The following is a 27,513-nucleotide window of genomic DNA, read 5'->3' as shown; positions in this document are numbered from 1 at the left end:
ATCAATGGCTTATATGGGAACTGAAGTGAATAGCATATTACAACACCTTAATGTGAATACATCTGTGGGATTGGATGGTATACCAGCTTGAGTCTTACGTGAAGCAGCAAAGGAATTGTCAGTGCCCTTGACTATATTGTTCAATCAAAGTCTCAGCTCTGGGTTAGTCCTGAAGGGGTGAGAGAGGGGAAAATAGTTTCAATGCATAAAGGAGGCTCCAAGACTGCTGTTGCAAATTACCGACTGATCAGCATATCAGGAGTCATTGTCAAAGGTTGGCCAAGAGCAAAATACAGGAATGGATAGATGGAAATAGGATACTGTATGGGAGGCAACATGGTTTTGTGAAGGGTGGGTCATGCCTCAGTAACTTTCTAACATCTTATAATACAGTGACGACTGAATTGGATAAGGGTAATGGATTTACAATGATACTGCTGGACTTTGCAAATGCCTTTGACAGGATACTACATGGAATTCTAATCAGTAAACTGCAGAACATGGGGATGGATATAGGGTTGGTGAGATGGATAGGAGGGTGGTTGATGGAGAGATATCAGAGAATAATTTATTCAGGAGTAGAGTCCAAAAGAAGGCCTGTGACTAGTGGTGTGCCGCAGGGTTCTGTACTCAGACCACTGCTATTTAATTTGCTCATTAATGATAGGATTAATGATTAAGGAAAGGATCTGAGAGGAACTGTTCAGTTATTTGCTGTTGATGCCAAGTGGGTAGAGTAATAGTGAATACACATGATGTCAAAATTTTGCAGGATGATTTGAATAGATTGGCAGACTGGGTTAAGGAGAATGGATGTCAGCTGAATGTCACAAAGTGTAAGGTTATGCATTTTGGGGTGAAAAGATTATCAGCAGTATACCACATTTGATGGAACAGAACTCCAGGAAATTGACAAAACCAGAGACTTGAGAGAGTGTTAGCAGATAGGGAGTTAAAGTTTAGGGGGCACATAGCAAAAGTGGCTAAATCAGCACATCAGATCACTTGGTTACTGAAGAAACTTTGACGAGCAGAAACAAGCGGGTTATTGTTCCTCTTTATCGAGCCTTGATAAAAACCCATCTTGACTACTGGGTGGCAGGGTTTCCTGGTGATGGAGAGGAGGTAGAAAGGATCCAAAAGCGAGTGACCAAGATGATAGCCGGTCTATGGAATGAACCTTACGAGAACATGAAGATTTGTGGGTTACAGAAACTGGTTAATAGGCGGAAAAGGGGTGATATGCAGGACCGGTGCATAGTATTTTTCTTGTGTGTGCGATTAATGTTTGGCACCTTTCCAAAAAAGTTTTTTTTTAATAAAGTGTGAATAAAACGAACAGGAAATGAAAAACAAATGAAAACCTCTTTACAGTATAATGTTACTTGCTGATTAGTCCTGCTTATACAAATTTTTTCAGTTATATAAATTTTCAAAATAATACAAAATAGTAATATAAAGTTAAGAGATTTATTCAAATATTCTTTACATTAATTTTGCTAAAAGGGACTTGTCTGGCTTTCATTTTAGCGAAATCCTGTTGCAGTACATCAATGCTGATAGACTGAGCAATATTATTTTCTATTGAAATTAGTCCCAAACCATTTAGTTTTTCTTGACTCGTGCTTGATCGCAGGTAGTTCTTTATTAATTGTAATTTAGAAAATGTTCTCTCTCTCCCTTAGCAACTGAAACGGGCAAAGTCAATAGTATTCTCAATGCAATCAGTGAATTTGCAAAGAGTTCTTCAAGGTTGTTGTTATAAATCCACTTCAAAACCGTTTCTGGTGTACTATTTTCTTCAATTTTTCTAGATAATAATTTCTGCTCTATTTGCAGTTTTTCTGCTTCAATGTCCTTGTTTTTTTTGTCACTTAATGCTTTTTCTAATGAACTACATTTTTCTTCCAATTGTTGGTCTTCCATGTTATCACATTTTGTAATGTTGTACAAAAATTCAAAGGGCTCCAAAATGCTACTAAATGAAACAAAACACTCCTTCATTGAAGTAATTGCTGTTGTGAACAAAATCTCGAAAAATTCAGTTTTGAATTTCCGTTTTGCATCAACAGGCTCCGGGGTATCTGGTTCCTAATCAAAGAATTTCTCTCTCTTTCGGATCCGATTATCTAACTCAGGACTAAAATCGTCTGTTAAATCTGCATCTATTGTGATGCATTTTGCTTGGGAAATATAATTCTCGAAGGAATCTTCAGTTATGGGAAATGAGAAATTCGGTTGTCCTTTTCAACGCAGTTGCTGCTGATTTAACATTCATGCTTTGTAATTGTAACAACTTGCTTGTACAATTGATTTCTGTAAGTACATCGTGCCAGATCATTAATCCACAAATGAATTCAAAACTATCTAATTTTGATGCGATTGATTCTGCTGTTATACATGTAAGTGAATCTTTTTCCAATTGAACGACTTCTTTTAACGCAGAATAAATACCTTTCGATCCGGTCTTCAAAGCACTAATGGCATTAACATGGCTTTCACATCTAGTATCGCTTAACGATTTCACTGTCAATTTACAACACATGGACTGAAAAATAGAATTTTTCAGTCCATGTGTTTCAGTCCATCACTCAAATAGAATTTGTTCGTCAAAGAATCAACGGTTTGACCACCAGAAAGTCGTTTTTTTTTTAACTCAGTCCACTTTCCATAACAATTAAAATGCTGAGTGGTTTGTTCATGTCTCTTCAAAATACATGTGTTCCCAATCATTTGTGCCGGCCTTTGCTATGGTAAATTCATCCCTACTAAATATTTTGCAACAAAAACAGAACCCTCTATCTAATTTGGTTGAATATACAAGCCATGTTCTATCCACTAATTCACCATTTGCTGTTTTTTGTTGGAAATATATTTTGCTAAATGATCGCCCAACACGGTCTTTCGGATATTGTTTAATGTTAGCTTGTGCTGGCCCTTTCAGTACTATCTTTTCAATCTGAAAATTCTGTAAGTTTTCTGGCCAAATCGCTATGTTTTCAAGATCAGAATAGCTGGTTATCTCCACAGCACTCATTTCTACATCACTATTTGAACATTCTCTTCCAAGCACTACGTCAATTGAGTTCCCATCATCCTGTTTAGTTGCACTTGTACCAGTATTTGATTCAATCTTAACGCAAGTTTCATCAGTTTCAGCTCCAGGCCTCACAATGGTTACAATTCCACCATCATGCTTAAGCTCACTTGTGTCCATTGGTTCGATAGTATGAACAGAATTATCCTTGTCTTGTCCATCTTGCAGAAAACTGTGCAGCGTTCTTTGATTCCTTAATTGCTCTATCAGTCTCTTTTCTCGATTTTGTATATTCTGCCAACCGACAATTTTCTCTTTCAATCCATATTTCGGGCAAAGTGGATTTCCTGGGTTTTTTGGAAAATTTAAAACTGGGTACAAAAATTAGAGAATGATAAAATTACTGTCATTTAAAAATTTAAGAATGAAAAATATTGATTGGTATTAGATGTTATATTGGTGTTTTATGAAAATCTTTATTGTTTATTAAATATTAAACAATGTGAAAACCTCCCAGAGCTTTACCCAAGCACTATTTTTGAGGTTCTATAAGGAAGATAAGCCATTGAAATATTGCTTTGGCAAAGTTCTGGGAGGTTCTCACAAATATTTATCCTATATTTTCTATTAATTCGTAATTTTTAAAATTTTTAAATTCTTCTAATGAAAATATCAACCTTTAACTCATATTTGAAAATTTCAAAAAACCCAGGAATTCCACTTCACCCCATATTTCTATAAATCTTTTTTAACCTAGTTATTACATAGGTACATTTCTTCTAAAGCAAGTGAAATATCCTACCTTTATGTCTTTTATACCAACAATTGTTCGATATAATTTGTTGGAAATGTTACAGAATACTAGCCCACTTAGTTCTCTCAGGAAGATTCAAAGAAAATAGATAAGAGAATTTTACAAGAATGTTTCTCATTGGACTCGAGAGTTCGCTGATTATTTTTGTGTCGCTGACACCGCCCTAACAGCCCGCCAATATAACAGGCTTGAATGTCGAGAAGAATGAGTTATCAGTAGTAAGCCGACTTTTAGGGTCGGACCACATGCATCCGATCCGATTAAAATTAGGATACGGCCCTTACACGGAACTCAACAATTAATCATAAGTTGATTTATGATACATCAAAAAATAATGAAGAACTATTTTAGGTATATTTTCGTAAATTTTAATCAAAAATTAGAGTGATATAATTGGATCCAGGATAGAATTTCAGAATTTATTTGTTCGTTTTCAGGAAGATCTGAAGGGGCCCGAACGGAAGACGACGTACATTCATAATTATATGTACCATTCTGTACCATTCGTTGTTTGTTTAAACTCTTATCTCATATTTTTTGATATCTTTTAGGCGCCTTTTCTTCTGCGGCGCCTGTGTATATTGCACACTTCGCACACGCCACCAGCCGGGCCTGGTGATATGACTGAAACATTCAAATTACTGAGGGGTTTTTACGAGATTAATTCAGAGGAAATTTTTCAGAACAGGTGTGGTAGTGGGAGAACCAGGGAGCCATCCGTGGAAACTGAGCAAGTGTGTAGTTAGCAAGGGTATTAGAACTAGGTTTTGTACTTGGAGAGTGGTGAATGAGTGGAATAAGCTGCCAGAGTCTGTTATGAGTTCAATGACTGTAAATGAGTTCAAAGCAAAGTATGACAGATACTGTGCAAATGCTGAATAGTTCTTGACATGATGTTTAGGGCCTCCCTCAATGAGTCTAAGGAGTCCTTGGAGTTGCCTGTAATAGTAATAATAATAATAAATATTTGTAGAATACAAATATTGTGGAAACCGATCATCTGTGTTAAAGTGGGGGCAGTAAGTTGGTTCATTAATAAGTCCAATTGCTCTCCTCTTCCCAAAAGCTCTCTCAAACTTGAGTCAAGCATTTTGAGGGGGGCCACCCCATATGTGATTTGTATAAGGTTAAAAGCTGCTCGGGGTGCTTAAGGGTCAAAGCTGTATAACTGAGAGGAGACCTCCACATAGCCTTTAAAGGAATGCGGAGAACCGAACAGGACTTCTGACATAATGTCCAATCCTCACCTTCTCGTGGTGCACCCTGTTGGGTATCTACTTTGATACTGAACGAACGAGGATGGGCTGGCAATTTGGGATTTAGCCGACCAAATTGTATTCTTATTGGTTAAACCAAAATAAAAAAAAATGATGGTACAACATGACAAAATTTCATGCCGGCTGGGGCGTCGCCCGGTTAAACAAGGCCCCCGTTGTTTTCGCCAGGGAACCAGGGCGAACAGCGAAAAGTCAGCTACTGGAACAAATCTGAAAACAAACCCCAACTCAACATCACCAGAGTTAAAGATCGGTACTATCAACGTAAGAAGCCTGAATGGCAAAGAAATGGAGCTAGCTGAGGAATTAGATAAGTACCAGATCGACATAATAGGGGTGACTGAAACAAAAAAGACCAAAACTGGTTAGATCTTTCTGAGCAATAAATACAAAATGTTATATTCAGGCAATAACAATCAAGGAAAAGAAGGAGTAGCCATAGTATTCAACACAAAATACGAGGCTAATCTTCTTGAATGGCAGTCAGTCTCAAGTAGAGTAATGTGGGCAAATATGAGAATGGGGAACTGGACAATGAGACTTATTTGTGCCTATGGTCCCACAGAAGATTCTACTAAGGTAGAAGTGGAGGAATTTTTTGAGGCTTTAGAAAAAGCAACTGACACAATGAAAAATGAAAAGTTGGTCCTTGTTGGGGATCTAAATAGTAGAGTAGGAAATGATTGTGAGACATACAAAAATATTTTGGGAAAATTTGGAGAAAAGAGCAAAGCTAATAATAATGGCAAATATCTGTTGGATTTCTGCTCAGGACATGGACTGGTTATTACTAACACCATGTTCCAACATAAAAATGTGCACAAATTCACATGGAGAGAAGAGGCTAGGATTAAGAAAAGTCTCATTGACTATGTTATTGTTGATAGTGATGTTTTCTCCCTGGTGCAGGACACCAGAGTGTACAGAGGATTTGAAATTGGAAGTGATCACTATTTAGTCTTGAGCAGGATAAAATTGAATTTCCTATTGAAAAGAATAACATGTAAGAAAGTTTTAAAGCGAATAAAAGTTGAGCAGCTCTCAGATGTAAACTGTAGACTAAAATACAGAAATATTATTGAAAAGAAAATGAAAGAGTTTGAGAACAGGAATCAAACCTTGGAGATTCAGTGGCAAACTCTGAAGGAAACATTGATTGATTCTGCCAGAGAGGCATGTGGTGAGGTTGTGTGCAAAAATAAAAAAATCAGAACTCCCTGGTGGACACAGGAAGTTAAAGAGGCAGTGAAGGAAAAGAAGAAAGCATATCAAACGTTCCTGGCAAATAAGTCAGCTTTTACTCTTACAGAATACAGAGACAAATGTAAGAATGCTAAACACTGTGTAAAACTAGCTAAACAAAAGTCACGGGAGGACTTTGACAAGAATATAGAAAATAAATATCAAGAAGGTGGCAAAATATTCTGGAGGTTGTTGAAGAAGCTTAGGAATGGAGGAAAGAGTGCTGTAAAAGGAATTAGAGATGATAAAGGTGAAATGAAAACAGGAGAAAAAGATATCCTTGAAGTATGGAGTAATTACTTTGAAAAACTGCTAAATGAAACAAGCAGTGATGACAGCACAGTGATAAAATACACTGACCAGGCATGCAGTCAGGAATACATATCCATACTTGAAGTAGAAAAAGCCATCAAAGGCTTGAAATGTGGAAAGGCAGCAGGAGTAGATGATATTCGACCAGAAATGCTGAAGTATGGTGGTATAAGAGTCTTGCAGTGGCTGCACTGCATAGTTCAGAAAGCCTGGACAGAGGGACGAATTCCCGATGATTGGAGTAGAGCTCTCATAGTACCCATATATAAAAAGGGAAATAAAACTGAATGTGAGAATTACAGAGGTATTTCCCTACTGAGTGTTCCTGGCAAGATCTATGCAAGTATACTTGAGAAACGGTTGAGAAGAATTGTGGAAGAAAAGCTTGGTGAAGAACAATCTGGATTCAGGCCAAACAGAGGCTGTCAGGATCAGATCTTCACTTTACGACAAATAGTCGAGAAAGCATGGGAATATAACAAAGATCTGTATTTAAGTTTTGTCGATTTGGAAAAGGCATATGACAAGGTGCCAAGAGAGAAGCTATTCAATACGCTGCAGTTATATGGTGTCAATGGGGCATTATATCAAGCAATACTTAGTCTTTATTTGAGTTGTGAGTCAGCAGTTAGAATTGAAGGAAGTACAGGAAGATGGTTTAATGTTAAATCTGGTGTGAGACAAGGATGTACATTATCCCCTCTGTTATTCATTATCTATATGGATCACATTATGAAGGAATGTGGAATTAAACCTGATATCAAAATTGGAGATGTTAATGTCAGCTCTTTGCTTTATGCGGATGATGTTATACTTCTAAATAAATCCGCTACAAGTCTGCAAGATTCTCTGACTAAATTGAATAGCTGTTGTAATAGATATGGTATGAAGGTCAGCAATAAAAACACAAAGACAATGAAAATCGGCAGAATCATTGAAAATGTCAACTGTGTTGTGAATGGAGAACCTGTGGAACAAGTAAAACATTTCAGCTACTTAGGCACAATTTTTACCGAAGATGGTAAACTAAATATAGAAACAGACAACAGAATCAGCAAAGCTGGTATCGTCGGAAGTCAATTGAATAAATTCATATGGAATAAGAAAGAAATTAGTCGGAACACTAAATTAGCTGTATACAAGACTGTGTTCAAACCAATTTTAACTTATGGATCTGAGAGCTGGGTCAGAAGTAAAACACTTGACCAAAGACTAGAGACCGCAGATATGAGAGTCCTGAGAAAGATTAGAGGCGTGAACAGATGGCATCAATGGCAATATCATATTAAAAATGAGGATATTAGGAAAGAACTTGACATTGTCAGCATCCAGGAATGCGTTAGCAGAGCTAATCTCAGATGGTATGGTCACTTAAATAGAATGGGAGAGGAAAGATTAGCAAAACAAGTGTTCTCTACCAGGTTGGCAGGAAAACGACCCAGAGGAAGACCAAGATATAGGTGGATTGATACGGTACAAAGTGCCTTAGACGATAGAAATATAAGATCTGATAATGTTGGAATCTTGACAAGTAACAGACTGATTTGGAGGAAAATTGTAGATAGGAAGTTAGTAATGATGTAATTTTTTCATGTAGTACTGTCATATCCTGTACACCCGTTGAGGGTACATGGCAGGAATTTGATGATGATGATGATGATAAAAGCTGCTCAGGGTGAAGTAACGTCTTGAGTGAAAGAAAAAAATCCTAGTTTTTTCAGAAGTTGAGGATGCAATAGTTGTAATGTGTTTTATGCCAGGAGAGACTTAATGTCAGGATAATTCCAAGAAGAGAGATCTCAAATTGTCTGGGAAAATGGGTGTTGTCAAAAATAATACAGAGAAATGGTTCTTTTTTATGAGAAATAAGACAGTACTGGGTTTTATTAGCACTGAAATTGATGAGGTCATCTGAACCTTACTGGAGGATGCCTTGGAGATCAGAATTGAGGACAGTGGTGGTTGATGTTTTGTAGGTTGAGGTGAGTTGTGTAGAGTAAGGTTTATCAAAAGAAAGGGAGAGCGCAATGTGCTGTCATCTGCAAAACTGTGTATTGGGTTGGAGGTCAGCTGAAGTAGGTCATTGATATGCTGCAGGAAGAGGGTTGGGTGAGAGGACAGAACCTTGTCGAACCCTGGCATTAGTTGAATGGGTGAGAGGATAAGGAACCATCCACCACACATAGTGTGCATCCAGACAGAAAGCTGGCAATCCAACTACAGAAGTCTTGAAGTCTTGAGACAGACCAACAATGGCAGCTTGCTTAGTAAACCCTTGTGCCAGACCCAGTCAAACGCCTTGAAGATATCAAGTGCAACCACTTAAGATTTGCCAAACTTCTCCATGGCACTTGTTCAGAGATGGGTGACATATGTGAATGAGCAGATCTTCTGTTGATTGGTAGTGATGGAATCCATATTGGCAGTCGTTTATTAGGTGCGTACCTTCAAGGTAGTGTAGGAGTTGGGAATTGATGATTTTTTTCCATCATTTTAGACAGGACTGAGGTGAGATAGATAGCACGGTAATTGGATGGCAGTTATTTGTTGCCCTTCTTGGAAATGGGTTGAATATAGGCCAACTTCCAGGCTGTGGGACAGATACCAGTGGAATAAGGCAGTATATATGGGCGACACAGGATAGGAGTCAGTTCGGTGCACAAACTTTCAGGACAATTCGAGGAATGCCATTGGGGCCAAGAGACTTTTTTGTGTCTAATTTGGACTGTAATTTTTTTATCTCTTTCTTGGAAAGGATATAGTGGGCAGTTATGCATAGTTATGGCGGGCTTTAAGTCCAAGTTTTTTTTTTTGTTATGTCTGATTACTTCAGGTACAAATGATGCATGAATTATTTCTGAATAACACGATTTCCTCATCAATGCATTTTTCTGGCTCTATATAAATGACAGTGAGAGATAACTCCTGGAAGTGTTCAGATGACAGCTTTTTGAAATCACAAGGGTTGTGCATCTGTGGTTTCCAGCAGCATTATCACAAGACAAACATTAACCTACTCTTAACTATATATATCCAACTGACGAGTCTTGTTCACTGCCATGCACTACAATTGATGTGAGCAACATCCACCAAGATTTCAACTGCATTATACACTTATTATTAAGAGTTTCTTGGAAAGCTTTTACAAAGTTTTCTGCAGCCTCGAAAATTCAACGAATGATTTTCTCTCTCCACAATGATTCTCGCCTGATTCCATGACACTCCCTCACTATACATGCAATTTGAATGTAGATAATAATTTTCTCATAGAAGAATTTTGCCTTTTCTCTAATTAGTCAACCTGGCATGGGAGTTTCTTTTCTCGTTACTGATGATGCCGTTAACACACCACTTCATCAATGATCTCTGTTCTCGGTTTTGTCAGTGTCTTACACTAACTCAGCGTCTTAGAAAATTCTATGTAGATAACAAAAAATTTCCTTTCTTGCTAAAATAACTATTACAGTATCAAAATCTTAGATCTGGGCACTCCTTCCCCCCTTCGATCTTTTTTAATTTTGATTTTCTGTTGGATGCTTAATATCACCTGTTTTCTTCCCTTCTTGCTGGGTGATGAATCAAATGCCATTCCGAAAGTTTTTTCACTTGGTTATACTATAAATTAACACTTTGAGTCCTAGACCTACTGGGACTTAAAGAACCCTGTGTCCTGACCATTTTAGCTCTATTTAAAAAATTGCTGTGCAGTATTTCTATGGAATTATTATTCTTATTATTATTATTTCGGACAACTCTGAGGAGTCGACAGACTCATCGAGGGAGGCTCTAACATCATGTCAAGAATAACTATTTGACATTCACACAGTATCTATCATACCTCACCTTGAACTCATTCACGGTCATAGCACCCACAACAGACTCTGGCAGCTTATTCCACTCATTCACCACTCTCCAAGTAAAAAACCTAGCACTAACACCCCTGCTAACCACATTCTTGCCCAGCTTCCATGTATGGCCCCTAGTCCTCCCACCACCAGTCCTATTCTCAAAAATATCTTCTGGATTAATCGTATAGAAACCCTTCAGTAATTTGAATGTCTCAATCATATCACCCCCTTTTCTGCCTATCAACCAATTTTTGCAACCCACAAATCTTCAACCTGTTCTCATAAGGTTCATTCCACAGACCTGCTATCATCTTGGTCACTCGTCTCTGGATCCTCTCCACCTCGTCCCCACCAAGATGAAACCCTGGCGCCCATATCTGGGCACAGTAGTCTAGATGGGGTCTTATCAAGGCTCGATACAGAGGAACAATAACTTGTTTGTCTCTGATTATTAAAGTATTTTTCAGAAGCCAAGTGATTTGATGAGCTGATTTAGCCACTTTTGCGATGTGCCCCCCCCCCCCCCCTAAACTTCAACTCCCTATCCACCAACACTCCCAAATCCCTGGCCTCATCAATCTCTTGGAGTATGGTTCCACCAATGTGATATACTGCTGGTAATCTTTTCATCCCGAAATGTATAACCTTACACTTTGCCACATTAAATTGATATCCATTTTCCTTAGCCCAGTCCTCCAAACTATCCAAATCATCTTGCAAAATTTTGACATCCTGTGCACTCACAATTGCTCTACCCAACTTTGCATCATCAGCAAACAGGTGAACACTTCCTCTCAGATCCTTTCCTATATCGTTAATGAACAAATTAAAAAGTAGTGGTCCAAGAACAGAACCCCGTGGCACTCCACTAGTCACAAGCCGTCTTTTGGACTCAACTCCTGAATAAACCACTTCCTGATATCTCTCCATCAACCACCCTCCTATCCATCTCACCAACCCTATATCCATCCCCATATGCTGCAGTTTACTGATTAGAATTCCATGTGGTATCCTGTCAAAGGCATTGGCAATGTCCAGTAGAATCACTGTAAACCCATTACCCTTATCCAGTTCAGTGGTCACTGTGTTATAAAACGTGAGCAAGTTACTGAGGCATGATCTACCCTTCACAAAACCATGTTGTCCCCAATACAATATCCCATTTTCATCTATCCAATCCTGTATTCTTCTCTTGACTGATTTCTCCAAGACCTTGACAATGATTCCTGATATGCTAATCGGTCGGTAATTAACAACCGCAGTCTTGGAACCTCCTTTATGCAGTGGAACTATTTTCCCCCTCTTTCCACCCCCTCGGGACTAACCCAGACCCGAGACTCAAATTAAACAAAATGGTCAAGGGTACTGACAATTCTTTAGCCGCTTCACGTACGACACGAGCTGGTATACCATCCAATCCCACAGATGTATTGACAATGAGGTTTTACAATAGACTATTCACCTCCACTTCATTCACCACAATTCCCGTATAATCTATTGGTTCATTCATTTCTGCAATGTCACCACCTGGATGATATATTCTTGCAAAGTGCTCGCTCGGTAATTTAACTATATCAACTGATTCGGTTACCTCCCTACCATTGGCATTCTTTAAAATCATTCTGCCATGTACATTTTTTCTTTTACTTGCAACATATCGAAAAAAACTGTTTGGGATTCTCTTTAGCCTGCATCGCCAATGTTCTTTCATAATCTTTTTTGCTTTTCTTAACACACTCATTACATTCTGGGCTGCACTTTATACCGCTCATGTGCCTGCTGGTCATCTTTCTCCTTAAATTCTCTCCATAGCTGTTTCTTTTTTTGCAGCTCAAGCTTAATGGTGTTATTCATCCATTAATCCCTACTTGATTTATTATTCGGACTCTAGGTATACAGTCAGCTACTGCTTCATGCAAAGGCTGACTGTATACCTAGAGTTCGAATTTATACCTAGAGTCCGAATTATAACCGCCTCCCATGCACTATCAACTTCTAGCCCTTGCAGTTGTACACGCCATGGCACTGAACCAATCAAACTCCTAAGCTTGTCATACTTACCAGCCCGATAATTCCACATGTACCCTGTCTTAATTGTAAGTTCCACACCTTTAGCCACCTCCCAAGTCAAGACCCTATGATCACTCTCACCAATTGGTGGCAACGTGGTCATATTCGTTACAGCCAAATTCTCAGATGCAATTACTTGGTCAAGCACTCTCTGACCCCTATATTTTCCATTACATGCTGTCGCAGATAGTTATTCCTTAATAACCGCATAAAATCCAATTCCTTCCTCCCATGTGTCCTCTCCTCCTTCCAATCAATGTTACCATAGTTGAAATCTCCCATAATAATTACCCTCCTTCCACTCATTTCTTCTATTTGCTTATGCATACTATCTCCACCATCTATTCCATCACCTGGTCTATAGCAGCACCCAACTGTATATTTTGTTCTGCTAGTTTCAATCTCACACCAAATAGCCTCAAATGTGCTCTTTTCTCTATCCTGCAGTTCCACTTCTATTCTCCTTGGAATAGCCAAATAATTATTTTTTTGTCTTCTAGTTAGCATCTCTGATAATTAATTGGAACAAAAATTTTAGTTGAAAGAAAACCTTGCAAGATATCAAGGTTTTTGAAAAAAATAAAAAGTTAATTTTTCATTAGTTCCTACTTATATTTTACTTCTTTAGTGTGTAAAATCCAACAAATTCAGGCAAAATATTGCTTAGATATTACATAAATAATGAAAATTATAAATAAAATTTATGTGTTATTATTATGATGAAAATATCATTTTACATACGGGTGTACATCACTAGAATTATCCACTATTGGCCATAAAATTCGAGTGGTAAATTATTGAATTAGTTCATTCAGTTTTTGAAATGTAAGGCATATTGCATAACATTATACATAAATTTTGGGTAATATTCAGTTACCTTTTAGTATTACTAGAAATATGTATAAAATAATGAAATATGGACAGTTTTATACATCAGTGCATGTGCCAGTATCTTTCCTTAGTGTGGAAATCTTCAAAACACACTCATGTCACATTTATATGCTGTATACAGTTGTGTACTTTCTTTCCTGTCCTCCAGATGTTTGTTTTACTTTTCCTGCACACACTTTTGCATTTCCTCTGTCCTCTTCTTCCTTTACTTCCTGGAGTGATGAGAATCACATATGGAAAATGATTTCTTCCAATAAGACGTCCACTTTCCTGAGGAGCTGCAGGTTACTCAGCATCAGTGTCTAGTCTAGCTGATATCACAAGACCTTCAACTACTGCTTCAACATATTATTGTAGTCAGATATTCCTGTGGATTTTGTTATATAATATATATGAGTTCACTATTGTGAGATCAAGGATATGAATGAACAGCTTCTTCCACTATTTCAGTTGACGGCGGCGACGAGAGGGGTAATATGACAACTGATCACTATGATTCACTCCAACTTTGAATTTATTGTAGTCAGCAACAGCAGCTGGTTTTGTCTTCTGGTGTTGAGCTCCCACATCGGTTTCCACCATCTCATCATTATGTTTGGTGGACAGAATGTAGACATCTCAAATATCCCTCCATTTCACTGCTAGCAGGTGTTCTCATCATCTTGATACTCGCTCTCCTTTCTTCAGTTTTTGTTGGAAATTCTGTTTTGGCATTTCCCGTCTGTTTAGCATAACTGTCCCAACAGCTTTGGTACCATTTTGCCATAAATGATCAAAGAGTTTTGGACTTGAAAACAATCTATCCATGTCAATAGTGTAGCCTCTGTTGTAATATGGAGTTGCAAATCTGTCCACAACATTGAAAGCAGAATTGAAATCTTCCTTATCAGTACTGTCTGTACAGACTTCAGCTGTACACACATATCCAGATTTCTCCTTACACAGCAGCTCAGTTTCATGCCATATTTCTCAGGTTTCCCTTTTATGAATACTCTGAAGAGTACTCTTACTCTGAAGCCACAAATCCCTTCATCAACTGTCATGGAGTGTAGAAAGTTTGGAAATCACTGAGAAGTTTATTGAACACTGGGCAAAGTTTGTACAGAAGGTCATGTCCAGGATCTCCCCTAGGAATGTATGTCTCACTGTTATTGAGATAAAGGAAGGTCAGAATAGAAAAGAAGCGATCATGGGATATCTGGAGGAAAGACGCAAATTTTGAATCACAAACAGGTTTGGTAGACCAGTAATCCCTAATTCTGGGTTTCCTAACAAAGCCCATGTGCAAAATAATTATCAGAAAACGTTTCATTTCAGATATGGTAAGAGGTTCCCTCTTACCATATCTGAAATATCTTTTCAAGATATTTCATATCGTGAAAAGACTGAATGTTTAGGTAATAGCCTTTTCTGTTTTCTGATGCAAGTTGTTGTGCAGCATATCTGTTGGTTTCAGTATTCATATCAGATATAACATTGTTATTTACGAATATTTCAAAAACTTGAAAAGGGAGATAAATTTTCATCGATGTTGGATGCACAAGATACACTAGGTACTGATGAAAAGGTATGTCTTGCATAGTACCCTCATTTTCCCAGTTCAACTGTGCGTCATTTGGCACCACGACCTTTCAGATATGATAAGAGGTTTCCTTCTTGAAAAGACTGAATGTTTAAGTAATGGCCTTTTCCATTTTCTGATGCAAGTTGTTGTGCAGCATATCTGTTGGTTTCAGTATTCATATCAAATATAACATTGTTATTTACGAATATTTCAGAAACTTGGAAAGGGGATATAAATTTTCATTGATGTTGGATGCATAAGATACACCAGGTACTGATGAAAAAGATATGTCTTGCATAGTACCCTCATTTTTCCAGTTCAACTGTGTGTCGTTTGGTTGCCGACTGCCACTTCTCCACGATACTCATACGCCACAATCTCGCGTGCAATTGTGAACATGATTCACTGGACAGCCTCGAATTTGGTCACACCCTTGTTTGAAGTTCTGCGTCACTGTCGCCTGACTTAGAGCTCATATATGTGGGGAGATCTGCTTCCTCTTGTTCTGGATCACTGTCTGCCCAATCATCTAATTTGGATTCTTCGCTATCGAGTATTTCCTTGAGCATTTGTTCTAATTTGCGTTCACTCAAGAACCGTTTTACACCCCTGCTTTGGGCACCACTGGGTCCTGGTCTGTCCATGGTGACAGGGAAATTCAAACTGATCTCTCAGGTCACAAGAAGAGAGTCGTGAATCCCTTATATTGTTTAGATTGGAGCAGCCAGAGTTATGACGGCGCAATGTAATATAAACATGAACAAGTGCAATCGTATGTGATGACGCAGCCAATGGGCCGGTGTTACGATATATTAATATAAATTCCTTTTTTTATTGATAAAAGTCAACCATCCTCATGGATAAGGAAGCTGAAGGCTCAAATTTAACTATGGTACAGTCTGATAATGAATTTCAAGCATATGTTATTGTTTATAGAATGTTTAATTTAGCGATGTAAATATACATCGATGGAATTCTGGGTTCATGAGCGATCAATGTATATTTACATCGATAGAACTCAAAGTGTTAAAGATGCCAAGAAATTATATTCTTGGTTTCATCCTTTATCCAAGTATAAGCAAACAAAGTTTGTGACTGGCTACTTGTATATAGAGACTAATTAATGACTTCACATCAATTGGCTTAGTATTACTCCATAATGTAACGCAGATATCCTTATGGACATGTATAATGCTACGCATCATGGGAAAGGCCACTACCCAGGTCTACTCAATAAAGGTTGAAACTGGTAGTTTCAACCTTTATTGAGGTCTCATCAGTGGGAGCCAGACCCAAAAGTGATACTAAGGTTGAAGTAATGCAGAAGTCATATTTCCATATACAAGTAGGGGTCACACCTTATATGTCCGTAAGGATATGTGCATTGCATTGTGGGATACTTTTTTTTTTCATATGCAATTTCAGTATGCCTTTTCATTATGCTTACAGTTAGATATGTTATTTTTAATCACAACAACAATAAAAATTTGTAGGCGTGATTTTTTTTTCTTGCTTTTTATTGTAATAAACAAATTTTTGCATTTCCTGTTAACCAAATGAAAAGTTTAAGCCAACAACCTACTTTCCATTCCTGTCAGCCATTAATAACATTACACAGCACAGCTGAGCTTACTACGCAATCTGAATCATTCCTATAGGTAATAGATTAGATGATCTGAGTGTGGAATATATAGAAGCATATCTGGGCCTTTACCACCCTTCTCAAATGCCCGAATCCTAAAGTGTTCAAGTGTTCCTACCTTGCTAGGAATACAGCTTAACAAAGTTTAAAAATTTGTGCCACAAATGACATAAGATTTAAACATATCTTACTGCAAAATATTTGATTTTTTTTTTCTTTTTAATTCAATGCGGTATTGGGACAAAATATCATTCTTAATGTTTTGTATTAAACAATGAAGAAATTCTCAGAAATAATTTTTCTTTCTAAACTAATTTGGCTTAAAAGTAACCTACTCAGGAATAAAAAAAAAATATTTTCAAGAAAGCAAAATACACACTGCCTTAATTAATTTTTCATAAAATCTAATTTATATTATATTATTCAGCTTTTAAGTAAAATAGCATAATTCTGCTAAACAATCGCCCATGCTAGAATTATTAATAATAATAAACTGATTCTTAAATGAAGCAATTTTAATGTACAAATGTTCCTGACATATTTCATTGTGATAGTGTACAGTATATTATTGTATTATTAAATGCCTGATAACATAAAAGTGGCCAGGAAATTAATTTACTTACAGTAATGTTATATGGTTGATTAACATCAGGCACTTAGCATTGTATACATTCTAGCAAAATGATCTCCACGTGCGCATTTTACTTGTGCCACCAAGGGATGAACGAATCATTCCTGGAAAAAATGTTTTGTTTCCAAGTGTTTTAAAAATATATACAGCCTATGGATTTATGAAGTAACTATGAATACAAATTTCCTGCAGACAGTTAACACTAAATGAAACTATGCTAAAAAACACAGAATGTTTCTCAGTTTTTAGTTCTGTAATATGTGCTGATTGTCTCAATTACTGAAATTCATTAATTTCAGTAATCAATTTAAAAATGAATTAATTTAGAAAGGAATAACAGCAAGATTTTTAACATACAGCAAGTGTGCATTATGAAATTTTTTCATGTAGCATAGCACATGAATGGCAAAAATAGAGCATATGTATAAATGCTTGTAATCTTTGTTTTTGCAAAATTTAGAAAGTCAGAATAAACAGTGATATTTTTTAGCCAACTAAAAACAAATGTGAGAGTCTGCACTAAAATAGTAAATTGATGAAAAGAAGAATAAACATCAACATAGCCAAGTAAATGCAGACAAGAGATCACATATAAATCAGGATCACATCCGTTATGATGTCATTCTAAAGAAAAAGTGATGAATTTATTTAAGACAACATACTTATTTTTAAATGGACAATGTTATGTTTCTTACTGTTATATTACCCATTTAATGTTATATTAGCAGTTTAGCATACTTTTACATATATACATACATACATATATAAAGCATACCCAAGTGTTAAGGGAAAAAAACAAAAACACGATTAAATTCAGTTGATTGCACAGGAGTACATCTGAATCACAGAATTGTTGAACTATTGCAACCTGTGAAATGGAATGCTTTTTTTTGCACGGCATTCCTACGCAAATCCTGGGTGAATAGAACCAACACATTCGAGATGTCGCAATTCAAGGTCACGGTTACACCACCCTCTTCAATGAAGTAGGGCCCAACTATGCCATGGCTGGAAACTGCACGCCATGTGGTGACCTTCTCAGTGTGAAGAGGTTGGTTTCTGTTGGACAAATTCAGATCTCAAGAAACCAAGAACTTGTAGGTTTGTCTGTTTACATGACTGCTTTGATAGAAATGCACTTCATCTGAGAAACAGACATTATGGAAGAAGGAAGGATGGATCTTCACAGACACTAGCCAGCAAACATATACAGTATTCCTGCCCTGAACTATAATCCAGGTCACTGTTAAACACTGACCCACCTAAATAATATAGGAAAAGGCACCCAGCTCTTAAGGATTCTTAGTAATGACTGCCTCGGTATCCCAAGTTTTACTGCTGTTCAGCATTGACTGTGTTTCAAAGATTGTAACTCTTGCTCTAGCACCCGAATGTCCTTTGCATTGCGGCAGAACACTCCCGGTACATTGGAACCTCTCAATTAAGGCAATGATGACACTACGCTTGGGGCATGCTTATGGAAAAGACAAACAAACTGTTCACAAACATGTCATAGGCTTGGCCCATTTGCTCTACCAACTCTGTATGAACGAAAATAATGCTTAAGAATAAACATTCTTTTCTTCCGCCAACTCTATTGCTACAGCTAAATGTAATATTGTAGATTCTACATGTGCTCTTCTATTAATGTGCATGCAGTCGAATGGCACACCTCATAGAGCAGTGTACTGAAGGGAGTGTCAAAGTTCAGTACTGTTTTTTTTTTTTGTGCCATACCACATATTCAACTGTGAAATGTCTTGTACACAGGACTCCAAGGCACACATGGCTTAATAGTGGCTGTTTAGTTTTTCTACAGTCAATCTATTTTTTCTCTATTGTTCCTGGATGGGGTGTTCCACCATATCAAGGCTCATTTCACTCACTAAATATTTACTGTGCATACAATCTATTAGGTGGGTAAGAACATGATGATTTATAATAAAATACAAATCAAAGCAAATTACATACAAGCAAAATATATATAAATTCTTACCTGTAATACTATCTACTAGCACCTGCCATTTTGGTAACTCATTTTCCAGTTGTCGTATTTCTCTCTTAGCTGCAGAATCAGCCATAGTAAGTTCTAAATTATACAGAAAATGACACAATATGCAAATATTTCCTGTAATATGCTTCTCCTTTACAATTTTCAAAATGTCATATATATAAAAGAAGGTATTAGCTAAATAACTCCTCTTTTCTGGAAGTTTTTCCACTGGGTTATACTATAAATTTTAAAGATATCAAGAAATTATATACTTTATAATCCTTGGATATAATCCTTTATCCAAGTGTAAGCAAACAAAGTTTTGAGCCTGAAATATAATCAGGACAGGGCAACTCATATATAGAAGCTAATGACTTCACATCATATTTCAGATTTACACTTGGATAAAGGATTAAACCAAGTATATAATTTCTTGGTATCTTTAATTTATAGTATAACCAAGTGAAAAACTCCAACAACTACCTCTAATCCAGAGTACAGGCGATCCCCGGATTACAAATGATCTGACTTAGGCATTCTGTACTTACAAACGGGCTCCGAAGGCCTGAAATATAATCAGGACAGGGCAACTCATATATAGAAGCTAATGACTTCACATCATATTTCAGATTTACACTTGGATAAAGGATTAAACCAAGTATATAATTTCTTGGTATCTTTAATTTATAGTATAACCAAGTGAAAAACTCCAACAACTACCTCTAATCCAGAGTACAGGCGATCCCCGGATTACAAATGATCTGACTTAGGCATTCTGTACTTACAAACGGGCTCCGAAGGCTCCGATAAGGATAATTAATAATTCAGGAACTAGTTTCTTCACAAATGTAAACAAACCTGCACTTCGCCACATGATTAAAGCAGCTCTTCCCATTATTTGGGAGTCAAATTTAAGGGCCTGGGTCATATTTGTCATATTTAAAGGTTGGTTCTTGAACTGTTTTATTCCTGCTCTGGAACGTTACTGTTCATAAAAGAAAATTCCCTTTAAAATTCTGCTTATGCTGGACAATGCTCCTGGACATCCAACATATTTAGATGACCTTCATTCTAATGTAAAAGTCATATTTTTATCACCCAACACTACGTTACTACAGCCAATGGACCAGGGAGTCATTTCTGCATTTAAGGCTTATTAGTTATGGCGTACATTCCTGCAAGCAGTGAGGGATATGGAAGATGATGTGATAACCTTGAGAGAGTTCTGAAAGAATTATAACATCCATGATGCCGTCAAAACATTGCTGATTCTTAGGAATGAAGTGAAGCAATCAATAATTAAAGGGGGGGGTGGAACAAACTCTGCCCTCAATTCTGTTATAATTGCTTCACAGAAGACATTGCCAATGCCAGAAAAGCTGTGGTGGATAATGGCAATGCACTGCAATTGGACATCAATGAAAACGATGTCATTGGCTTACTAGAGTCCCATTCACAAGAATGAGACTCTAGTAAGATGACCTGATGATGGACCTGGTGCTGAAATTCTCCAGCACCAGGTCCATCCTCTCTAACATTATCTCCATCATCATCATCATCATCTGCCGATTAATGTTAGCCTACATTCTTGCCTCAGAAATGCCCCTTCCAGTAAGCAAGACATCAATGAAACCTTTAATATTCTTTTTTGAAATTTCTCCATCTTAACTTTTTTGTATGAATTTGTTTTTATGTTCTATTTGTTTGAAAACTATTTTGCTCTTTTAAAAGAAAGAGCAAAGTAGTTTCTGTAATTTATTATTACAGTACAGGAGTATTATTATTATTACAGCATTACACTGTATTATTATTGTCACATATAAGCCATTATAGTATAGTATTGTATTGTTATTATTATTATTATTACTGCATGCGCACTGTTCATCAGGGATCTGAGTTACATACAAATCCAATTTAAAGACATTCTTAGGAACATATCGTGTTCGCAACCCGGGGACTGCCCGTATTTTAATAATAAGTGTGACACCTTTTGGCAACTCGTATATGAAAATAGGACTTCTGCATTACTTCAACCTTAGTATCGCCTCTGGGTCTGGCTCCCACTGACAAGACCTCAATAAAGGTCGAAATCGGTCTGGGTAGTGACCCTTCCCATAATGCATAGCATTATACATACCCAATAAGGATATGTGCTTTGCATTATGGGATACTAGGGCAAGTGATGTGAAGTCATTATCTTCTATATACAAGTTGCCCTGTCCTGATTATATATTTCAGGAGCAAACTTTGTTTGCTTACACTTGGATAAAAGATTAAACCAAGTATATAATTTCTTGGTATCTAAATTAATGCCTCTTTTCTTTTGACTAGTAATTCTGTTTTTTTTTGTTTTTTTTTTAATATTGATACTACTTGTGAATATACTGGTTTTATTTTTTTGTCCTGGTTAGCACATCTACTTTCCAACCAACAAACTACTATATATTCAAATTCTACTTTGAGGCCACTGACGCCACCACCCTCTGCTCACTGGAGACCTCAATAGGATACAAAATAGTTTGGCCACTACAGCATACCTCATTATCTAACACTTAGCCCACTTATGGTACTAATGCTAATGTATACTAGAAACAAAATGCCCTTCATTTTTTTTTTTTTTCCAAATATCAATTACACATGCAGGTGGGGTTAAGAAGAAGCAATATGACATATTTCTTGAAGAGTTTGAGGTTGTATTTGTTGGGAAACAATTTGTGAGGAACATTGTCAAGTGGACAATAAACAAGGAAGAGGAAAAACAGTTTATCATGTTTGCAGTCAGATGGTAAGGGATGTCAGGCAACTGTTGTTGTTATTTCTAACAAACACAAGAGAAAGTTGTGGGATGATTGATAGTTCAGTGGCAGTGACCATGGAAGTATTCCTAGGAAACATAACTGAAATAGTGTGCTTGTGAGACAGCAACTAAGGTGAATTAGTAAGGGATCATCTATCACCTTAACTGTTCCCCTCTAAATAGCATCAAAAATTTTTTGGGGTGTTTTGGGTGAATAATGGCAATGCACTGCAATTGGACATCAATGAAAACAATGTCATTGACTTACTAGAGTCTCATTCACAAGAATGAGACTCTAGTAAATCACTGAAATTCTCCAGCAAATGTAAATGGTATTCCAAGGATAGGCAGAAAGTAATGAACAATATCCTGAGTGGAAAAGAATGCCTAGTTTTTAGAGACTGAGAAAGAATCAACATGATGTGTTTATGCCAGGAGAAGAGCAGGCATACACATATCGTATCAAAAGCTTTCTCAGCAGTAAATATCAGTCTAAGGAATGGGATCTGGTTCTGTCTGGTGATGTGTGTGTATCTGAAAGTAAGAGTAGATGAGTTGATATCTCTTTTGAGACAAAAAAAAAAAAAAAGAGAGGCAAGATTGTATTTTGGTAGCACAAGGTGATCAGGTTATCCTTGACCCACTAAAGAATGGTATGGAGATAAGTTTTTAAGGTATCAGCTGCAGATGATTTAGAAGTTTGGGATGCCTGAGAACTGCATGGTTTGAATGAGAAAGAAAAATGAAGTGTACTATCATCAGTAAAGCTGTGGATAGGATTAGTGGTGATTGACAGCAGGTAATTTATGTATAGGAAAAAGAGGATAGGTGATAGAACAAAGCCCTGAGACACTCCAGCGTTACTGGAGAAGCTCAGACAGGGAGCTATCCATAATGATATACAGTGAATGACTAGAGAATAAGCTTACTATCCAATTATAAAGGATGGCAGTTAGACCAAAAGAAATAATTTAGAGCACAGGCCCAGATACTCAAGGTGATTCACATTAAAATAATAATAATAATAATCACCATATTTTTAGCAAATCGAACCATTTTGTGGGCAATATCACTAAAATTTGATAGGAAAAAAAAAACACATAGGAAGGCAGGAGGTTTATTTTTAAGAACACGAAATCCAATTTCCTAATGCATGTCATGCAATTACAGGCAGTCCCTAACTAACGTAAGTTACATTCCATAACCTTTCCTTAACTAGAATTTTACATAAGTTGGATTTAACCTCTGTCATTCCTTAATCACATCCTATTGCTTATGTGTTTATAGTATGTGTATGCAGTGGTGCATTGATATGTTTTAAAGGTTATTACTCTCAATTTAATTCACAGGATGTACATGCAAAGCATATTTCAATATGTAATTATTAATACAAAGTAATACAATAAAGTATAAATACTATGAGAAAACAGAAACAAAAATGTTTAATTTCACTATTCAACCTTCCATATGAAATATGATGAAGATGACTGAACAGTCACTTCTTTCTTCTCTTCATAAAGCTCTTATGAAGAGAAGAAACTATCGGCTACAGACAGTCAATGATATCTACTGAATGGCATGCAAGTAATTTACGTGCAGTAAGTAAAATTTTTATAATTCTAATTTTTTTGAAATAGTCCTTTCAGGATAATTTGTGTGGGTCCAAATTTACATAAGTTGGGGACTGCTAATACTGTTACATCCTGATACCTTCACTATGTGGAATTTTCAGTTATCATGGTGTAACATGAAGAGAAAATAAAATAAAACTCCTGTATAAAAGCTAATAGATGAATTATTTAAAAGAAAGAAAAATATTCTTGCATCCAAGTAAAATATATGAAAAAAAAAAAGGTGTTTGTTGAACTAACTAATAAAAGAAGGAATATATTAGTGTTGTGATATGATATAAAAAAAATTTAGCTAAGTAAGACTGAAAAGGATTAGTCATAAGAAATTGTATGTGAGAGGCTAGAGATTAAAATATTTTTGAATATTTTAATTATTTATTAAATTATTTAAATCAATCCCCCTTCCAAAATACAAAAATTTTGGAAGGGGGATTGATTTAGAGACTAGCAAAAGAAAAACAACAGACTATCGCTCAGGGTCAATTCCCAGATTTGAGACATCGTCACGGGCTCGCCGACCAAAGGATGTTTGGCAGAAAAACGCCACCCTAATTGGTCGGTGAAGTCGATCAAGTAAGGGGCGGAGAAAAGAAATTAAAGAAGGTGCCGTTAGGAGTCAAGGTATAAAAGGGTTAGAACCCCCCCCCCCCCCCACACACACACACACGAGGCTTTTTCCCAGATAGTTTCTTCATGAGCTCCTTCGTATAGGTTTCACGTGGTTTTCCTGAGTGGCGGAATTGGAATTAATCTCCATTGTCACAACAAGGAAACAAAGGTGAGCGGGATTTCGATTCCGTATTTCCTATGGTAAGAAACGAGGAATGCCATTTAGCTGAAGGAAGACGGTATTATCTATGTGTTTCATAATCCAGTGACAACTACGAAAAAAGAAAATCTGTAAAGAAGTCTGTGTCCACGTGGTGAGTTTCACAGCCATTGTATAGATGATTCTAAAGTGTGTTCTTAAATCAAGTACAAAAAGTAAAGATCGCATAAGCAGTTTAATGCCAAAAGAACTTAGGAGTAACAGATTATAAGAGAGATCATACCAGCACAGTTCAATCGGAAAAAGGTAGAGGCCAATATAGAAAACTCAAGAGAAAAAGGTACTGTAAAAAAAATCTCGTGTTAACTGAAAATCGTCTGTAATTGTAATCATTATTCTATTACTGAACTGTTGAAGAGACTAAGGAAAATTATACTAGGACTTTAGTACATGATTGATTATAATGAGAGTTTGCTTGCTAATATTAATATTATATAAATAATTATGTGTCCTGAGATTTATGCATGGGTATTGTAACGTATAGGAAAGTTTTAAATGTCAAAGTTATGTTTTAACACAGTGAAAGGATAATTTAATCTACATAGTTTTAAATAGTTAAATAGAGTGAGTTGATCACATATGTCCAGGTGCTACAGCATATAGCGTATTCAGACTAATATAGGGTTAACTAATGTGTTAATTAGATCTGGGATTATACATATGATTGTATGAGTTAAATTTGTTATGGCAGCATGATCGCAATACCCATATAGGATCATAGCCAAATTACTTGTGATAAGCTAATGTCAATTTGTAAATGTTTTCTTAGTATTGAATTGAATTATATTAGAAATTGAATTGTACCATACTAATGAGTTTAATAAACCTTTGTTCATTGATAAAACAGTTATCTGAAATTGCTGCCCAATGCACCACTTGAAAAATGTACGAACCTAATCATGCGGGAAATTAATGTGTTAAAAAACGAGATAAAGTGTCACGATTGCAATATTGTTTCACATTCAGACATATTTTAGTAATTGCTCCTTGTTTTTGTATTTAATATCTCAAACTAAATGTCCCAAAAGACGCAGTACAATATAAATATTAGGGACACTAAGGGGAGAAATAGCTTAAATATTTGTATTTTGGGGTGATATCTCGTGCATAGATAATAGTTGAACATAGATAAGCAAATCACTAGATAGAATAATAATCATAAATTGGGACACAACAATACTTAGATAAAACACTTTGAAAAACTATGAAAGTGTGCAACATTTTCCCACTTCATTCCAAGCTTTTTAATCTCACTATATTAATAAATATTTTCTCTGTAAGCATTAGAAATATCTTCCTTTATTTTGGAATCACTTATTCAAGGATAGTTTTGCTTTAAATACAGATAACATTCACCATCTCTATAAATCATTTTTTTTTTGTTTTGATCTATCGGTATATGATGTGCGATTCTGACATTTTTGTTTTAACCCTGCAGAGGTCACGGTCAAAAAAATTGCAGTATAGGTCACATGTATCTGAGAGATACATTCATTACTAGAATGTGCTAAAATGCAATAAAACTTTAAAAAAAAAAAAAAAAAAAAAAAAAAAAAAAAAAAAAAAAACTGACATCGGAGTTCGTGGTGTCTCAGATACAATTTACTATCAAATATCACTTTCACATTCGACTCTTATCATTCTCATCATCGGACTCGAGTAATATTCGTTGAATCTCTTCAACATCTGATGGATTATCCAATCGGTATATTTTTCCAACCATTTCAACGATAAATTAAAAAAAAAAAAAAAACTAAACCAATACTATACTGACATCGGAGTTTGTGCTGTCTCTCAGATACAATTTACTGTCAAATATCAGAAACCTTTACATAACATGTGTTAAACCAAACTGACAGCAAAAAGTTGGGCCTGGCTCCCACTGAAGAGACCTCAATAAAGGTCGAAAAAAGGTCTGGGTTGTGGCCCTTCCCTTAATGCATAACATTAGACATATCCGCAAGGAGATGTGTTTTGCATTATGGGAGATACTGAGATAGGAGTGTTGGTAGCTTGCTCCACCTTTGCAAGGAGTGCCCTGGTGTTGTACCACCTTACCCCAGTCCTGAAGATACTCTCAGCGCAAACTTTGTTTGCTCACACTTGGATAAAGGATTAAATTAAATTTATTATTGACAGCAAAAAAAAAAAACAATGCGAAATATCACTCGTAACATACGCATGCACAGCTAGTCGTGACCTCCAAGTTATATACACTGAATATGTGTAAGAATATTTATATTAAACAATTTGCATCTATCTATCAGATCAGCCGCGACCTCAGCAGGGTTAAACAACTGTTATGCTCATCTTTTATCTTCCATTTTTAAAGTGTCCCTACTATCTTAGATTAGCTTTACTCACTGTAAATGTCTGAATAATAATATCATCATCATCAAATTCCTGCCATGCACCCTCAAGGGGTGTACAGGGGAAGGATAGCACTACATGAAAAATTTACATAATTACTAACTTCCTATCTACAATTTTCCTCCAAATCAGTCTGTTACCTGTCAAGACTCCAACATTATCAGATCTTATATTTCTATCTTCTAAGGCACTTTTTACCATATCAATCCACCTATATCTTGGTCTTCTTCTCTAGATCTTTTTTTTTTCCCTGCCAACTTGACAGGGAAAAAATTTTTCTAATCTTTCCTCTAATCTAAATGACCTGAGATTAGCTCTGCTAACACATTCCTGGATGCTAACAATGTCAAGTTCTTTAATAATATCCTCATTTTAAATATGATATTGCCACTGATGTCATCTGTTCAACCCGTAATCTTTCTCAGGACTCTCATATGTGGAATTTGTTCAAATATTTTATTTCTAAACAAGATCTATAAGTCAAAATTGGTTTGAACACTGTCTTGTATACAGCTAATTTAGTGTTTGACTGATTTCTCTTACTCCATATAAATTTATTCAGTTG

General features: G+C 36.3%; 1 protein-coding gene across 2 annotated transcripts in view; it reads right to left on the bottom strand.

The window, feature by feature from the left end:
• Window positions 1-27,513, bottom strand: part of Rcd5 (microspherule protein Rcd5) — a 245,474-nt gene that overhangs the window by 50,558 nt on the left and 167,403 nt on the right. For both annotated transcript variants that reach the window (XM_090395444.1, XM_090395445.1), the window contains exon 11: window positions 19,325-19,417. In XM_090395444.1, coding sequence (XP_090251570.1) covers window positions 19,325-19,417 — 93 coding nt within the window. The remainder of the gene's footprint in view (window positions 1-19,324; window positions 19,418-27,513) is intronic.

This window comes from Typopeltis vanoorti, chromosome 7, assembly GCF_054136105.1.
Source record: "Typopeltis vanoorti isolate ZY-2024b chromosome 7, IOZ_Tvanoo_1.0, whole genome shotgun sequence".
Lineage (NCBI taxonomy): Eukaryota > Metazoa > Arthropoda > Arachnida > Uropygi > Thelyphonidae > Typopeltis > Typopeltis vanoorti.
The sequence above is the reverse complement of the archived record's forward strand: the minus strand, read 5'-3'. Positions and strand labels throughout refer to the sequence as shown.